Raw genomic sequence first — 12,336 nt, 5'->3', positions numbered from 1 at the left:
CAGAATGTGTCAGTGTTAAAAATTAAAGCTTAACAGGTGAGTCTCCTCTTCACAAGCCAAATAGCAGTGTAACTACACAGCTACCTAAAAATGGAAAAAGGAAACAAAAAAGGGAAGAAGATGTTTCTTAGGTTCCAGAATCATCAGGGTAATGCTGATCTACCTACAGACACAAGGTGTATAAAGAGCTAAGTATATATTCAGTATATTCCCCTACAGAGATGAAATTAATGAATATTTTTCCAGATGAGTAGCTGCTAAATTGGTAAAGCTCTGTATTAACGTATGAGCAGGTTGCCGCAGATGTAAGCAATAATTCGAGTAGCTACACCAGACTGTGGCTACTTAACTGGTAGCTTCTGCTATCTCCCTACTTATGAGGTGTTAATGACTTCAGAGTTGATTAGCGCAAAATAATAAGCCTCTGTGGCCAGCTTTCCTGGGTGCATTTCTGCACCATGGAGCAACTTCTTGCTCCGGACAAGAGCCCCCTGCCCGCCAACTGCCGCTTCACGCTGGAGCTGCAAACCGGGCCCCACGGCCCGGCCTCACGCTTCCTCCAGTGCCCGGGCCCCATTTTTGGTGTCCGAAGGCGAAAGAGCGTTTAGTACTCAGCGCTCGGCTTCGGCCTGGTGTGCGTCAGGGGTAGGGAGGGAAACAGTGAGCTCTCCAGAAAGAAGGCGGGACATGGCTCGGGCGGGGCCGGCAGGTTGCGCGCCACGGTAGCGGCGCCTTAAGGCGGGAGGGCGGGGTGAGGGCGACGGCTGCCATGGCTCACGCAAACCCCGTGGTGAGGGGCTGCGCCGGTGGCTGGGTCCCGACCCTGCGGCGCGTACCTGAGCTCGGGGATTGCGAACGGCCCTGGTTGTTCCTCTGCGGGAGGGAGGGGATAGGGCTGGGCGTGGGGAAATCGCCTCACCCTCGGCGGGCTCGGCGGGTGGCGGTGTTGCCCCGTGAAGTCTCCCGGGAGGGCCTTGGGAGTTGCCGGCCGTTCTGTAGCGCGGGAATGGCTTCGAAAACCCTCATTTGAGGGATGTGTGTGTGTGGTTAAAAAACGCGTTTTGTGGGCAATAGCGTGGCGGCAGGAACCGGTGCGGGTCACCGGGCAGCCCCGGCGTGCGGCGGACGGCGCGCAAGCTTGGTGGCGCCGGGGAGGAAAGCGGGATTTTAGCTGCCCCGCGGGTTCCATCAGGCGCTGCCTGACCGCATTGCGGGGCTTTAGCTGCTCCTTCCATGGCAGCAGCCCCGGGGGGCCTTGGAGGCTTCACCTGAAGCCGTGCTTTCGGCTTTGCTGGGTGTTCGGTCCCTCTCTGTCGCCGGCTGTGTGCGAGGGAACCCGGAGTCCCTCACATCACGGCGCTGAGGTGCGGGGAAGGGGTGCCCGTGTGCCCGGAGCCGGGATCTCTGCCCTTTGACTCGTTTTCTCTCATTTGGAAGCACGTAGGGCTTGTTTTTTACAGCTGTTACGGGCAGGTTTTATACGGTGTAATAAATATTTGTACTCGCTGTAAAACTCTACCTTAGTGTGAGGCGGTTTGGCAGCCTGAGGGAGAGGAATAGGCCCACTGAAAGATTTAAATTCAGTTCCTCTTCTGGATTAACAGTGAAGGCAGAGCATATGGCTTACGGGCTAGGCAACAGTGCTTGTGTGATTATACAAGAGTAAATTGTGGGGGTTTCTTGTCCTTTCCTTGTCTTCCTAGCATCCTGAAATACGCTGGGGCAATGATTACGCATGATTGTGGCTATTTTAAAGCAGTTCTATGGTGTTGCGCTGGTGGCTTTTGGCACGAAGTGTGACTTGTTGGTCTCTTAATAATTTACGAGGCTTTTGTAAACCGAATTGTTTGTCGTCTGTGGTTCTGGACTACTTTAGAGCAACACAGTACTAACTTGGTATTAAGTTAGAAAATGTAAAGCAGTGTGCCGGCATCTTAATTTCTAAGGATTCCTAAAAAAAACTCAACTTCATCTTTCACCTTGTGTAGGCTATTCTGGTGGTAATGATAGTCAAGGCTAATGAGCTTTAAATTGCTAAATGCCCGTTATCTTAGATTCGCATCTGAATGGATGCATCTTGAAGTTTATGTGTGTCTGTTCAGGACCAACTGTAGGATTAGGATTTAATGTCTAACATGGGCAGAAAAAGCGGGGGAAAAAATGTTGGAGTCCTACTGTAGTATGGATTATATGTGTTGATAACTGTAATGTTCAAATTTCTATAGCTGAACTACTATATGTCATCAGGCTGTTAACACAAAAATAAAAGCCCTTTTCTTATTTCTTAGAATCATAGAATGTGTTAGGTTGGAAGGGACCTTTAAAGGTCATCTGGGCCAACCCTTCTTGCAGGTTGCTTACTTTGTGCTTCTGATAGAATTGTCACATCTCATTTTTAGTACCTTGTTCTGTTGCTTGGCCTTTAGGTTTGGGACGATGACGCTGGAATGATACTAAACAGTAAATGTCAGTTTTAAGCCGTAATTTTAGACATGCTTGTTTGAAAATACAGCACAGCAATTGTTTTTTGCAGTATTTCTAGGATTTTTTTTTAAGCATTACTGTAGCCCACAGAACCCAATAATTTCAGGCTAAAATACAGTATTTTTCCAGGAATGTCAAATTTAAAACAATGAGTGGACTTGCAGACCTTTGCACTTGACAGAGTATTCAGTTTATTACAGCGATCCCTTCACGATCATCAGCTTGTTACAGTAGCTCATCCAGCTGGATTAGATTTTGTGCTGTCACTTCAAATGACTTAATGTTCATCTTAACTTCAAAATATATATATATATTTTAAATGTAGCCTAAATTATACAAGTCCATTATCGAAGATGTGATTGAAGGTGTGCGAGAGCTCTTTGCAGAAGAGGGTTTGGAGGAACACATTCTTAAAGACCTGAAGCAGGTTTGTTGTTTGCCTCTGCATTAACAGATTTTGTGTGTTTGTGTGTTTTTTAATCTTTGTTTTTTTTTTTCCTTTTGAGATGGTGTCCCTGTCTGTTTCTTTGCCCTCCAGAGCTTGCAAACTTTTGCCCCAGCTTAAGTTACAAATAGGGTGTTGGGCTTCTGGAGTTCGACATTCAGTAGTGATTGTTACCATATTTTTTTGATAGAATAGAGCCAGTTTACTCTTGGAGGAAAAAAAAAAAACAACCCTAGGAATGCTTAATTATCATTTTAGATGTGGTTTATTTTTAAAACTGTTACCTGTTGACCTTAATAATCTTCCCGCAGCTTTGGGAAACCAAGGTGATGCAGTCTAAAGCAACAGAAGGCTTCTTCAGGCAATTCCAACGTTCTCCACAGCTTACCCTGCAGCTGCCACACAACTTTCATCGTGTTCTTCAGACTTCAGCAGGTCAGGTGCTTTTGAACACAACAGATGTAACTTAAGAATAGCTCAGGGATTCAGGAATCTCTTTGGAAGGCTTTAAGGTGCTGCGGTATATATAAAAATATAAATGTATATATATAGCATGACGGAGATCGCTAATTATTTGAAAGCAGAATTTGACTAAAAAAGGGCAAATGAAACTGTGATAAACTGATGTGGTTATGTCAGTGTGCTCTTGATCTGCTGCTTATTTCCAGTAGCAAGAGGTGAAGAGAATTTTAACTGCCTTGTCTGCCAATCCAGAAGTAACCTTTCAGTTGCAAATTTACTAGTAGCATTAAGCTTTCACCACTTCTTTTAATGCTGGCATGATATGTACTGAGGTTGTATGGCATGTTTGTGCCATGCAGCTCTGCTGTCATGTTGCAGTTTAATCCAGTTCTGCTCTTAGGGAGGTCCCTCTCAGTTTTCTGAAAAGCAGTATTTCTATTGCATGAAGTACTTGGCTTTCAGACAGACTCCTAACATCAGAACCTATTTTCTTAATTAAAACCAGCTGAACCACTGTGGTAGTATTAAGGTAGAATGTGATGCTCAGCTGGGACCTCTCACTGGGAGAGGTCGTTAGGACCTTTCCCCACAAATGACAGAAGACGTGACATGATTTAATGCAAATTTGTGTGCTTCAAAGTTGGAGTGGCACTCTTCATCTTTGGGTGGTTTTTTTTTTGTTTGTTTGTTTGCTTTGTTGGGGATTTTTTTGGTTTTCATAGTTGAATGGACTCATTTTGGAGACAGATGTTTTGCTTAATCCATGTAGTTAAAGGGAATGTAGTTGTGGGTTTCTTTGCTATTGGAGGGTTTGTATTTAATGAGCTTTACCTTGTTGGTCCTAGCAATCTGTTGAAGCCAATGAACTTTTATTTTAATGGGAATTTAATTGCCCTACATCTTGAGGTTTTCAAAGCAGTTAAGGCTACCTAAATTGTTTGCTGCTTTAGGCTTGTGAAAGTTTTCCTTTTGGCTTACCTTTTCCCACTGAGGTGAGTACTGAGTGCTTTTGAAAATCCCAAATATGTTCTTGATCACGTTAAAAAGGTAGCATTGCACATCTGTCCTATTAGTTGATGTAGTAAAGAAAACCAGCATGCTTAATTTGTACAATACAACTTAAACAGACCAAATAGTTAAATGGAGATTTGTTTGTTCTAAAAGACCAGTGTTTAGTGAAATGTAAGTTTTATAAATTCAGGATATAAGCTCTACCCCTTAAGTACAGCATATACTTGAAGGAACATAAAGGGAAGTGTATTCAGGAACCTTATCTAGATGTGCTCACCTGCTTTTTTGATCTAATGAGCATGAACTGAAGTTAGATAGCTTTAGTTTTAGCAGTGCTTGCTGTAAATTGCTGGAAGATACACTGTGTCTGAGAAATTACTGGCTTTTTTCTTTTTTCCTTAGTAGCTTCTTTAGTCATTTCAGCTGGCAGAGGATTTCAGCATATCACAGCAACAGACCTGGTATGTGGCTGTAGTGACATTTTAGTTCCATTTTGATTATTGTGAATGCTAAATGATTAAGTTTGTTAGTCATTAATAGTCTTAAGGGGAGGCGAATGCTAAATATTTTACATGTATAGATGCTTTAGGATCTATATACCAATAGAGCATTTTAATTTATTTTTCTTTTAAAGGAAAAACCATACAAATGTTAAAGGTCTGCATGGGAGAGCTGTAACTGCTGCTTCTGTTTGAGTAGTGAAAAAGCTACAGCTGGTTTTGCAAGCAGTGCAGCCAGAAAAACGTTGGGAAATATGTATGAATGTATTTAACCCGTAGGATGGAAATTTAATAGCAATGCGCATCTCCAAATAGTTTGGGTTTGGTTTTGGTTTGTTCTTTGTGTTGAAATAACGTGTGGTTGGGAAATGCTTGCACTAGGGAAGCTGGAATCAGCATTATCTGCAGAGCATAGAGATGGTTGCCAGGAGAGAGGTTTTGGGCTTGACAGATTCTGAACACTGGGCATGGCAAAATTTATTTGACAAGGGGAGGGGCTATTAATTGTCAACACTTGACAAACTTACTGAGTGCCTGCTGAGCCTCAAGATAACTTGCTTGCCAAGATGGAATATAATTTTGGGAAGGTGTTTGTGTAATGTGCAAGTTTTCTGATTTTGTGTTTGGATTTCCCCAGTACAGCTAGTTTGAAAGTGGGCCTTAGGTATTTAACTCCTTGTTTTCCAGGGGGAAAAGGATGTAAAGAGACTTCATAGGCCTAGGCAAGGAGTCTGTGCTATGTTGAGTTATATACAAGCTTAGGTAAAAGTGGCTTTGAGTGGAAAAATACCTCTCTGGGTAGTGTGTATGTTAGGGTGGGGGGGGTACAGAAGTGTTTTGTTAATGAAAAGGGAGTGTAACTTAGGTCAGGTTATTATCCTGTCAATACAGAGTATTCTATATCTGTCTAAACCTCAAAAGTCTGAAGCAACTCTCCAGTAAAGATGGTTGTAGAAAGGCCCTCATTCATGTTTCTTCTGGATGTGTTGTGTGTGACGTTTGGAGCCCTAGGAGGTGAAGTGTGTTTCTTAACAAAGCTCTTGTATCTAGGGCGCCTCACGCGCGGGCGCGACTCTGGCTCTGCCGTCGGGTGTTCCGTATCCTATACATGTGCCAGCTGGAGTGACGCTGCAGACAGCATCTGGTAAGAGCAGAGAGGAGGTGTCATGGGTTAACAGGGCACTGGTTGTGGATGTTGAAAGATGCTCCCAAGTACAGTAGATAAGTGTGAAGTTAAAGCCTAGGGGGCTAGAGCCAGTTCTCCTCCTCTTCCTTTGCAGTTTGTGTTTGTAATTGCTGTGTGGGGAAGGTAATTACATTGATTAGTTAGTGTGTCAGTTGTGTACGCTCGCGAGATCAGTTAACGTGGGCTGCCAGGTGATGTCATTTTCTCTTCTACAACTGCTCACTAATATGTTCCTTTGTCAGTCCAGATGTAGGTAAAGCCTCATCCTGTATGAGGAACTATCTTCCATGTTTTGAAGAGGTAAAGAAATTCTGGTGCTTCAGAATCAAATTGGTTTCTTATTCAAATAAAATGCAACCATCCAGTAACCTTTTGCTCATAAAACTGCCTAAGCTGCTTCTACAGAGATGTTCTTGTACTGCTTACAGTGGAAGACTTATTTTTGAGGAAAATTCCATCTATGACAAAAATAAGCCTTCTGCTGGTTTACCTGGATACCTTTAGGGACATTTAGGTATAGAATAGTGTATTCCCTGTAGGTATGGAATAGTTTATTGTTTCATCTTCTAGTCATTGGTTTCTAAAATGACTTGAAAACACTTAAACAAGATTTTCTTTTTTTTAAATCCAATCCCAAAAATGGGTATTAAACAGGGCGGTCTGGATGGAAGCTCTGACAGCCTCTGAGCACTTCATTTTCAAATGCTGAAATGGTGCTTGAGGAAAGTACTGCTTTGTAAACATCCCCTTTCATAGAATCATAGAATGGTCTGGGTTGGAAGGGACCCCAAGGATCAGAGAGTTCCAACCCCCCTGCCACAAGCAGGGACACCAACCTCCAGGCCTGGATCTACGCAAGGTTGCCCAGGGCCCCATCCAACCTGGCGTTGAACACCCCTAGGGGTGGGGCATCCACCACCTCTCTGGGCAGCCTGTTCCAGCACCTCACCACTCTCTCTGTATAGAACGTCCCCCTAATACCTAACCTAAACCTTCCTTCTTTTAGCTTCAATCCATTCCCCCTTGTCCTGCCATTGTCTGCCCTTTTAAAAAGCTGATTCCCCTCCTGTTTCTTTGCTCCCTTCAGGGACTGGAAGGCTGCAATGAGGTCCCCCCACAGCCTTCTCTTCTCTAGGCTGAACAAGCCCAGCTCCCTCAGCCTCTCTTTGTAAGGGAGGTGCTCCAGCCCTCTAGTCATCTTTGTGGCCTCCTCTGAACCCTCTCCAACAGTTCCACATCTTTCTTGTATTGGGGGCCCCAGATCTGGACACAGTACTCCAGATGGGGCCTCACGAGGGCAGAGTAGAGAGGGACAATCACCTCCCTGTCCCTGCTGGCCGCCCCTCTTCTGATGGAGCCCAGGGTACCATTGGCCTTGCAAGCTGCAAGAGCACACTGCTGGCTCATGTTAAGTTCCTCATTCACCACCTTACACTGTCTTACAGTTTACCTGAGTATTCACTCTTGGTTGTAGGTGGTAACAGGACAGTGCCCTGCAGTGTTACCTGCTGAAGTAGTTTTTAACTTTTCTCTTTGTAGGGCACCTTTATAAGGTAAGTGTGCCTGTTGTGGTGACACAGGCCCCAGGAGATGCAAGTATTCTACATCACCCTGTTCAGCAGATACTTCAGCCCCTTGGGCAGCCTTCAGTTCTGCAAGCCAGCATTGCCAGTGTTGAGCAGGCAAACGCCTCTTCAGCCCAAGCAGCTGCTGAAACACTGCAACCCCAGCAGGCTGCTGTCCAAAAGACCGTGCTGTTACAACCAAATGTCATGGAAAAAACCCACCTGGAGAACTCTGCCAGTGCACCACTGGCCCAGCAGCCTTTTGTGAATCAGCAGCAACTTGTAACTACTGCAGCAGCGTTGGATCAGCACGCGGACTCAACAGAGAAGTTCCATCACGGGGATCTTCACACAGCTGTGTTTGCTCCGGAATCCTCAGAGGAGATTCCTCCTGCTGAATCTTTGGCAAACAGCTCAAGCAGCGTGCTGCTGGATGTGGAGGGACAGCTAGACATCGAGCCTCAGGAGCTGGTGCAGCAGCAGGTGTCTGACGATATCATCGACCTGATTATGGCAGGCAAAAGTTTGGATGATGATGCTGTTCTGAAAGATCAGGACACGGTTGCTTCCTCTGACAGAGTAAGGCCTTTTATTTCTCAGCTGGTGAGAATATATTCCTTGGGGGTGGCTGTTTGAGATATCGTAAAGGATGCTGTCAAACACATCTCGAAGTGACAAGTAGCACCTCTACACTACAATAAGAAAAAATACAATTTAAGTTCATCTTTGAACCTGTTTTGAATAGGAGCAGACTGCTTATTTTTACACTAAGAATTTGTTACAGATATTGCTAAAATATTTGGATTAAAGAAAGTAATTTTTAAAAGTATTTATAATTGCTAAAAGTGTAATGGATATGTATAGTGTATTCTTAGGCATATTGAATATTTTTTTTGAGTAGCAGTTTTCTGCTTTTTGTGATTGAGCAGATGTGAATGACCCTTTGGGAACTTCTGTCTCATTCTGACACTGAATCTGCCTGTGGTTGCTGGCCTGTTGTGGGGAAATTGCTTTTGCACTGCCAGCTGGTGTTAGTTTTGACTTGTAATGCGTGAAGAACTTTCAGCTTGCATTGGGAATGTATATTGAGGATGAAAATTCAGATTTCATGACTAAAAGTCTGCTGGAAGGAAGTGTATTTACATGAGGGGGGGGGGAACCCTGAGCAAACTAGAATTCATCTAGAACTGTGTCGGAAACTTTCATGATCTCAACTAATTTTTGTTCCAGAAATTATTTGCAGATAAGTTCAGGCTGGCTTGCTGATTCTGAGTTGTACTGCTTATGTGTGATTGGGGCGAATTCATTAAATGCAAATTTAATGACAGGAATGAGAAATGACTGCAAAGAGGAAGCTATGCTGTGTTGCTCATCTGAACTTTTGGCAGTGATGAAGAATGGAAGATCAAACAAAGTGTTATTTTCTTGAACTAGAAGGTGTAGGTGGATGTGAATTAAGTGCTACGATAAAGATTTAACGAGAAACCAAAGATGGCTGAAAGTTTAAAGCCCTTTTATGCACCTGTGAACACTCAGTTTAGGAATTCTAGTGCTTTATATGAACAGTAACTTGAGGTACTGAAGTATTTACTGTCTCAGCTTTTTCTCTCTTTCTTAAACAAAGCATTTTGATTGAGTTGAGCAAGAGGGATGAGTTGATCTTGACTTTTAAAAATTGAAAAATGCTATTTTTTGGGGGTGGGGAGTAGCTTTTTTCCTTTTTCTGTTTTTGGAGTTTTCTTTGCAATAGAAATTATAAAAGCCCACTCGATCATCTGTTTCTTAAAGTTGTTTGAGTACAATAGTGTTTAAAGAAGAGTCTAAGAAAATGTCTCTCCGTCTTGCTGACGAATACTTGGCATGGCTTCCATTTAAGGTTAGGTTTAAGGACAAGATTTGCAAATGTACTCAACCTTTGCAAGTAGGCTAGGATTTGAAACTCTCCTTTTAGTGCCTCAATATTGTTGCTTTGTTAAACAAAAATCTCAGGCTCTGTACTGAACAATGAAAACTATGTAGTGTTAATTCACAAGCTGTCTCTGGTCTCTTTTATTCCTGTCAGATGGAACCTACTGAGCAGATGGAATCTAATTTACGATCAGAGAAGGATATCTGCAGTAACATTGAAGCTGTGATTCAGCTAGATGGTACTGGTGATGTTTCTCCCAAGGAAGAAATACCATACACAAAAGATAAGGAAGAGAATGAATTCATTGGCATTATTGAGTCAGAGGATCTGAAAGTGCTGGAGGATGAGCAAGATGAGGAATGTGACAGTATTTCGAGCACGGAGTCCAGCAGCAGTGATGGTGATAATCAAGAGCCCCAGATAGATATTGTTGAGGAGGTAATTTACTTCTAAGCCTTGTGAAGCACGCTAACAATAGTGTGTCTCTCTTGACTGTAGAATTGTTGGACCCAGAACAATGCCTGGTAACAGAACACATAGTTACAGACCTCTTGAGATAGAAGGTACTGCTGAGAAATTACTCAAGAGCTCCTTATGAGGAGCGTGGACAAATAAAAGAGATGTTGAAGTCCCTTTTTTTTTTTTTAAATTGGATGAATTAAAATGCTTAATTACCAGAATGCCAGTTCTGTAGTAAAACCCTGGCCTCAATGGAATGGTGCTTTGCTGTTTATGTAAGTAAGATCAGGATATAAATCTAGGTTTCTTTTCCTTTCTGAAAGATCACAGGGGAATAGAGGGAGAATAGAACAATGTGATGTGTATGTATGTTTCCTAGGAAAAGGCTTTTCTTACAGATGTATGATTTTTAAAAAAAAATTATTTTTGTTTTTTAATCCTAGATTCACAAAAGAATCGACCTGTAGCATCTGGACTTCCAGTAAATACCAGTTGATTAGTATTCCAATTACTGGGGTCAACTCTACCAGTTAGCAGTCTGGCTTTTTGACCTGTGTTTTTGTTTAAAGTGGTTTTGGTTTTGAGAACATAAGCCTGTAAAGGTGCTTATAACTGAGCTTTGTGCAGCTCGGTCTTCATAGCCTCTAGGTCTTGATTTTTATTGCAGTGATAACTTTTATTGTTCTAGGTGTGTTTAATGTCAAGTATATTCAATGCTGTCCTGAAAGAATGTGTAAAATACAATTTCAATCTCTAGGACCCCTTAAATTCTGGTGATGATGTTAGTGAACAAGACACTCCAGACTTGTTTGACACTGACAACGTGATAGTTTGTCAGTATGACAAGGTACAGTACATAGTTTTATATCTTTATTCCTTAATAATTCTAAATAATATCTTCAGCAAATCCATGTCCAGTCTATCAATGCTTTGTAAAGAAAATCCGATGCTGTAATAACTGTTTAAATTATGTGTTTAGCTGACAGTTGTCTAAAGATTCACCTGCTGTTTTCTGGAAGGAGGCTAATTAGTGGGTTCATAATAGCCTGTTAAAGGAAAGGGGACCAGATCTTGCAAAATTAAGATTTCTAAAGCTGCAAAAAACATTTCCTTCAGCCATGAATTAAGACTTTTGAAATAGCAACAGCTGACAGCATCTGCCTTCCAGTGCTCTCTCTGAAACTGAGCTTTGGTGTATTTTGTACTGAAAGAAGTTTGGTAACTGTTTGATGTTACCAGTGCTATAGGTAGCAGATATTGTTATCCATGGCGAGTTTTGTCTCTGATCAGATGAAAAGTAGGTTCGAAATACCTTAAAAAAATGATAGGAAGTTCAGCATTGGACATACCCATAGGAAATTTAAAATCAGATGTTACTCAGTTAACAGTTACAGAACCTGGGGAAGGTCTTGGTAACTCCCCTTTTCATATAGATTCAATACAAGGTGTATAGGCCCAGTGGAAAGTAGATGGAAACAGTTAACTATTAAATTACCTTGTTAGTTATAACAGAATCCTGTGTACAAAATTACTGTCTTGCTGGTTTTGTTTTTCCCTTTTCTTTCCTGGATGTGAAAATAGGCTGCTGCTTAATCCAGGGCATTTTCTAGAGACCTTTAAAATTGCTTCAGTATTAAACAAAAACTTTCTGCAGTATGGATCGTTTCACAGGCCTTTAAGGAAACAAAATATGTAAATTCTTTTTGCATGCCAGTTATCTGCCTTTCAGCATGGTTTTCCTGCTTTTTTGGCCTTATTCTGATGTCCCTGAGCACCAATGTTGTGGTGTGTATGGGAGAAGGAATCCACTGCATTTCAGTGAAGCCATACTGGCTTGCAAGGTGCAGTATATCCTGGTACTGACACACTAGTGAAATTGCTCTGTTATGGTCTTGACTGTGTTGAGCTGTCACACAGCTACGTTTGCTGCTTTTTTTTCCCCCCTTTTTTCCTTTTTTTTTGGTTTTTTTTTTCCCAAAGGTTGTGTGTTCTGAGATACAGGAGGTTGTTCCCTTGAGAGGGCGTGGAATTCATTATAAAAAATTGAAATCTACTGCCTCTGAATATCTGTGGTGTGTTCAGTGGCAATGTTACACATGTGTTGGGCTATCAGGATTTTTAAAAGAAAAACAAGGTTTGCAAACTAAGTTGTACTTAAAACTCCTTTTTTTTTTTAATGGATGGTCTGAATTTTTTTTTACCATTAGATACATCGGACTAAGAACAAATGGAAGTTCTACTTAAAGGATGGAGTCATGTCCTTTGAGGGTAAAGACCATGTTTTTGCAAAAGCCATTGGAGATGCAGAGTGGTGA

At 42.2% G+C, this 12,336-nt stretch overlaps 1 protein-coding gene across 1 annotated transcript; it reads left to right on the top strand.

The window, feature by feature from the left end:
- Window positions 1–769: 769 nt before the first annotated feature.
- GTF2A1L (general transcription factor IIA subunit 1 like) lies at window positions 770–12,336 on the top strand (the record flags this gene model as incomplete). Its single annotated transcript, XM_084262088.1, has 9 exons — window positions 770–790; window positions 2,810–2,911; window positions 3,241–3,364; window positions 4,808–4,863; window positions 5,953–6,046; window positions 7,628–8,232; window positions 9,716–10,000; window positions 10,779–10,868; window positions 12,229–12,336. 9 exons carry the CDS (start codon window positions 770–772, stop codon window positions 12,334–12,336), a joined length of 1,485 nt encoding a protein of 494 aa, XP_084118214.1.

This window comes from Gallinula chloropus (genome assembly GCF_964237585.1).
Source record: "Gallinula chloropus genome assembly, chromosome: 3".
Taxonomy (NCBI): domain Eukaryota; kingdom Metazoa; phylum Chordata; class Aves; order Gruiformes; family Rallidae; genus Gallinula; species Gallinula chloropus.
This window is presented reverse-complemented; position numbering and strand designations above follow the sequence as displayed.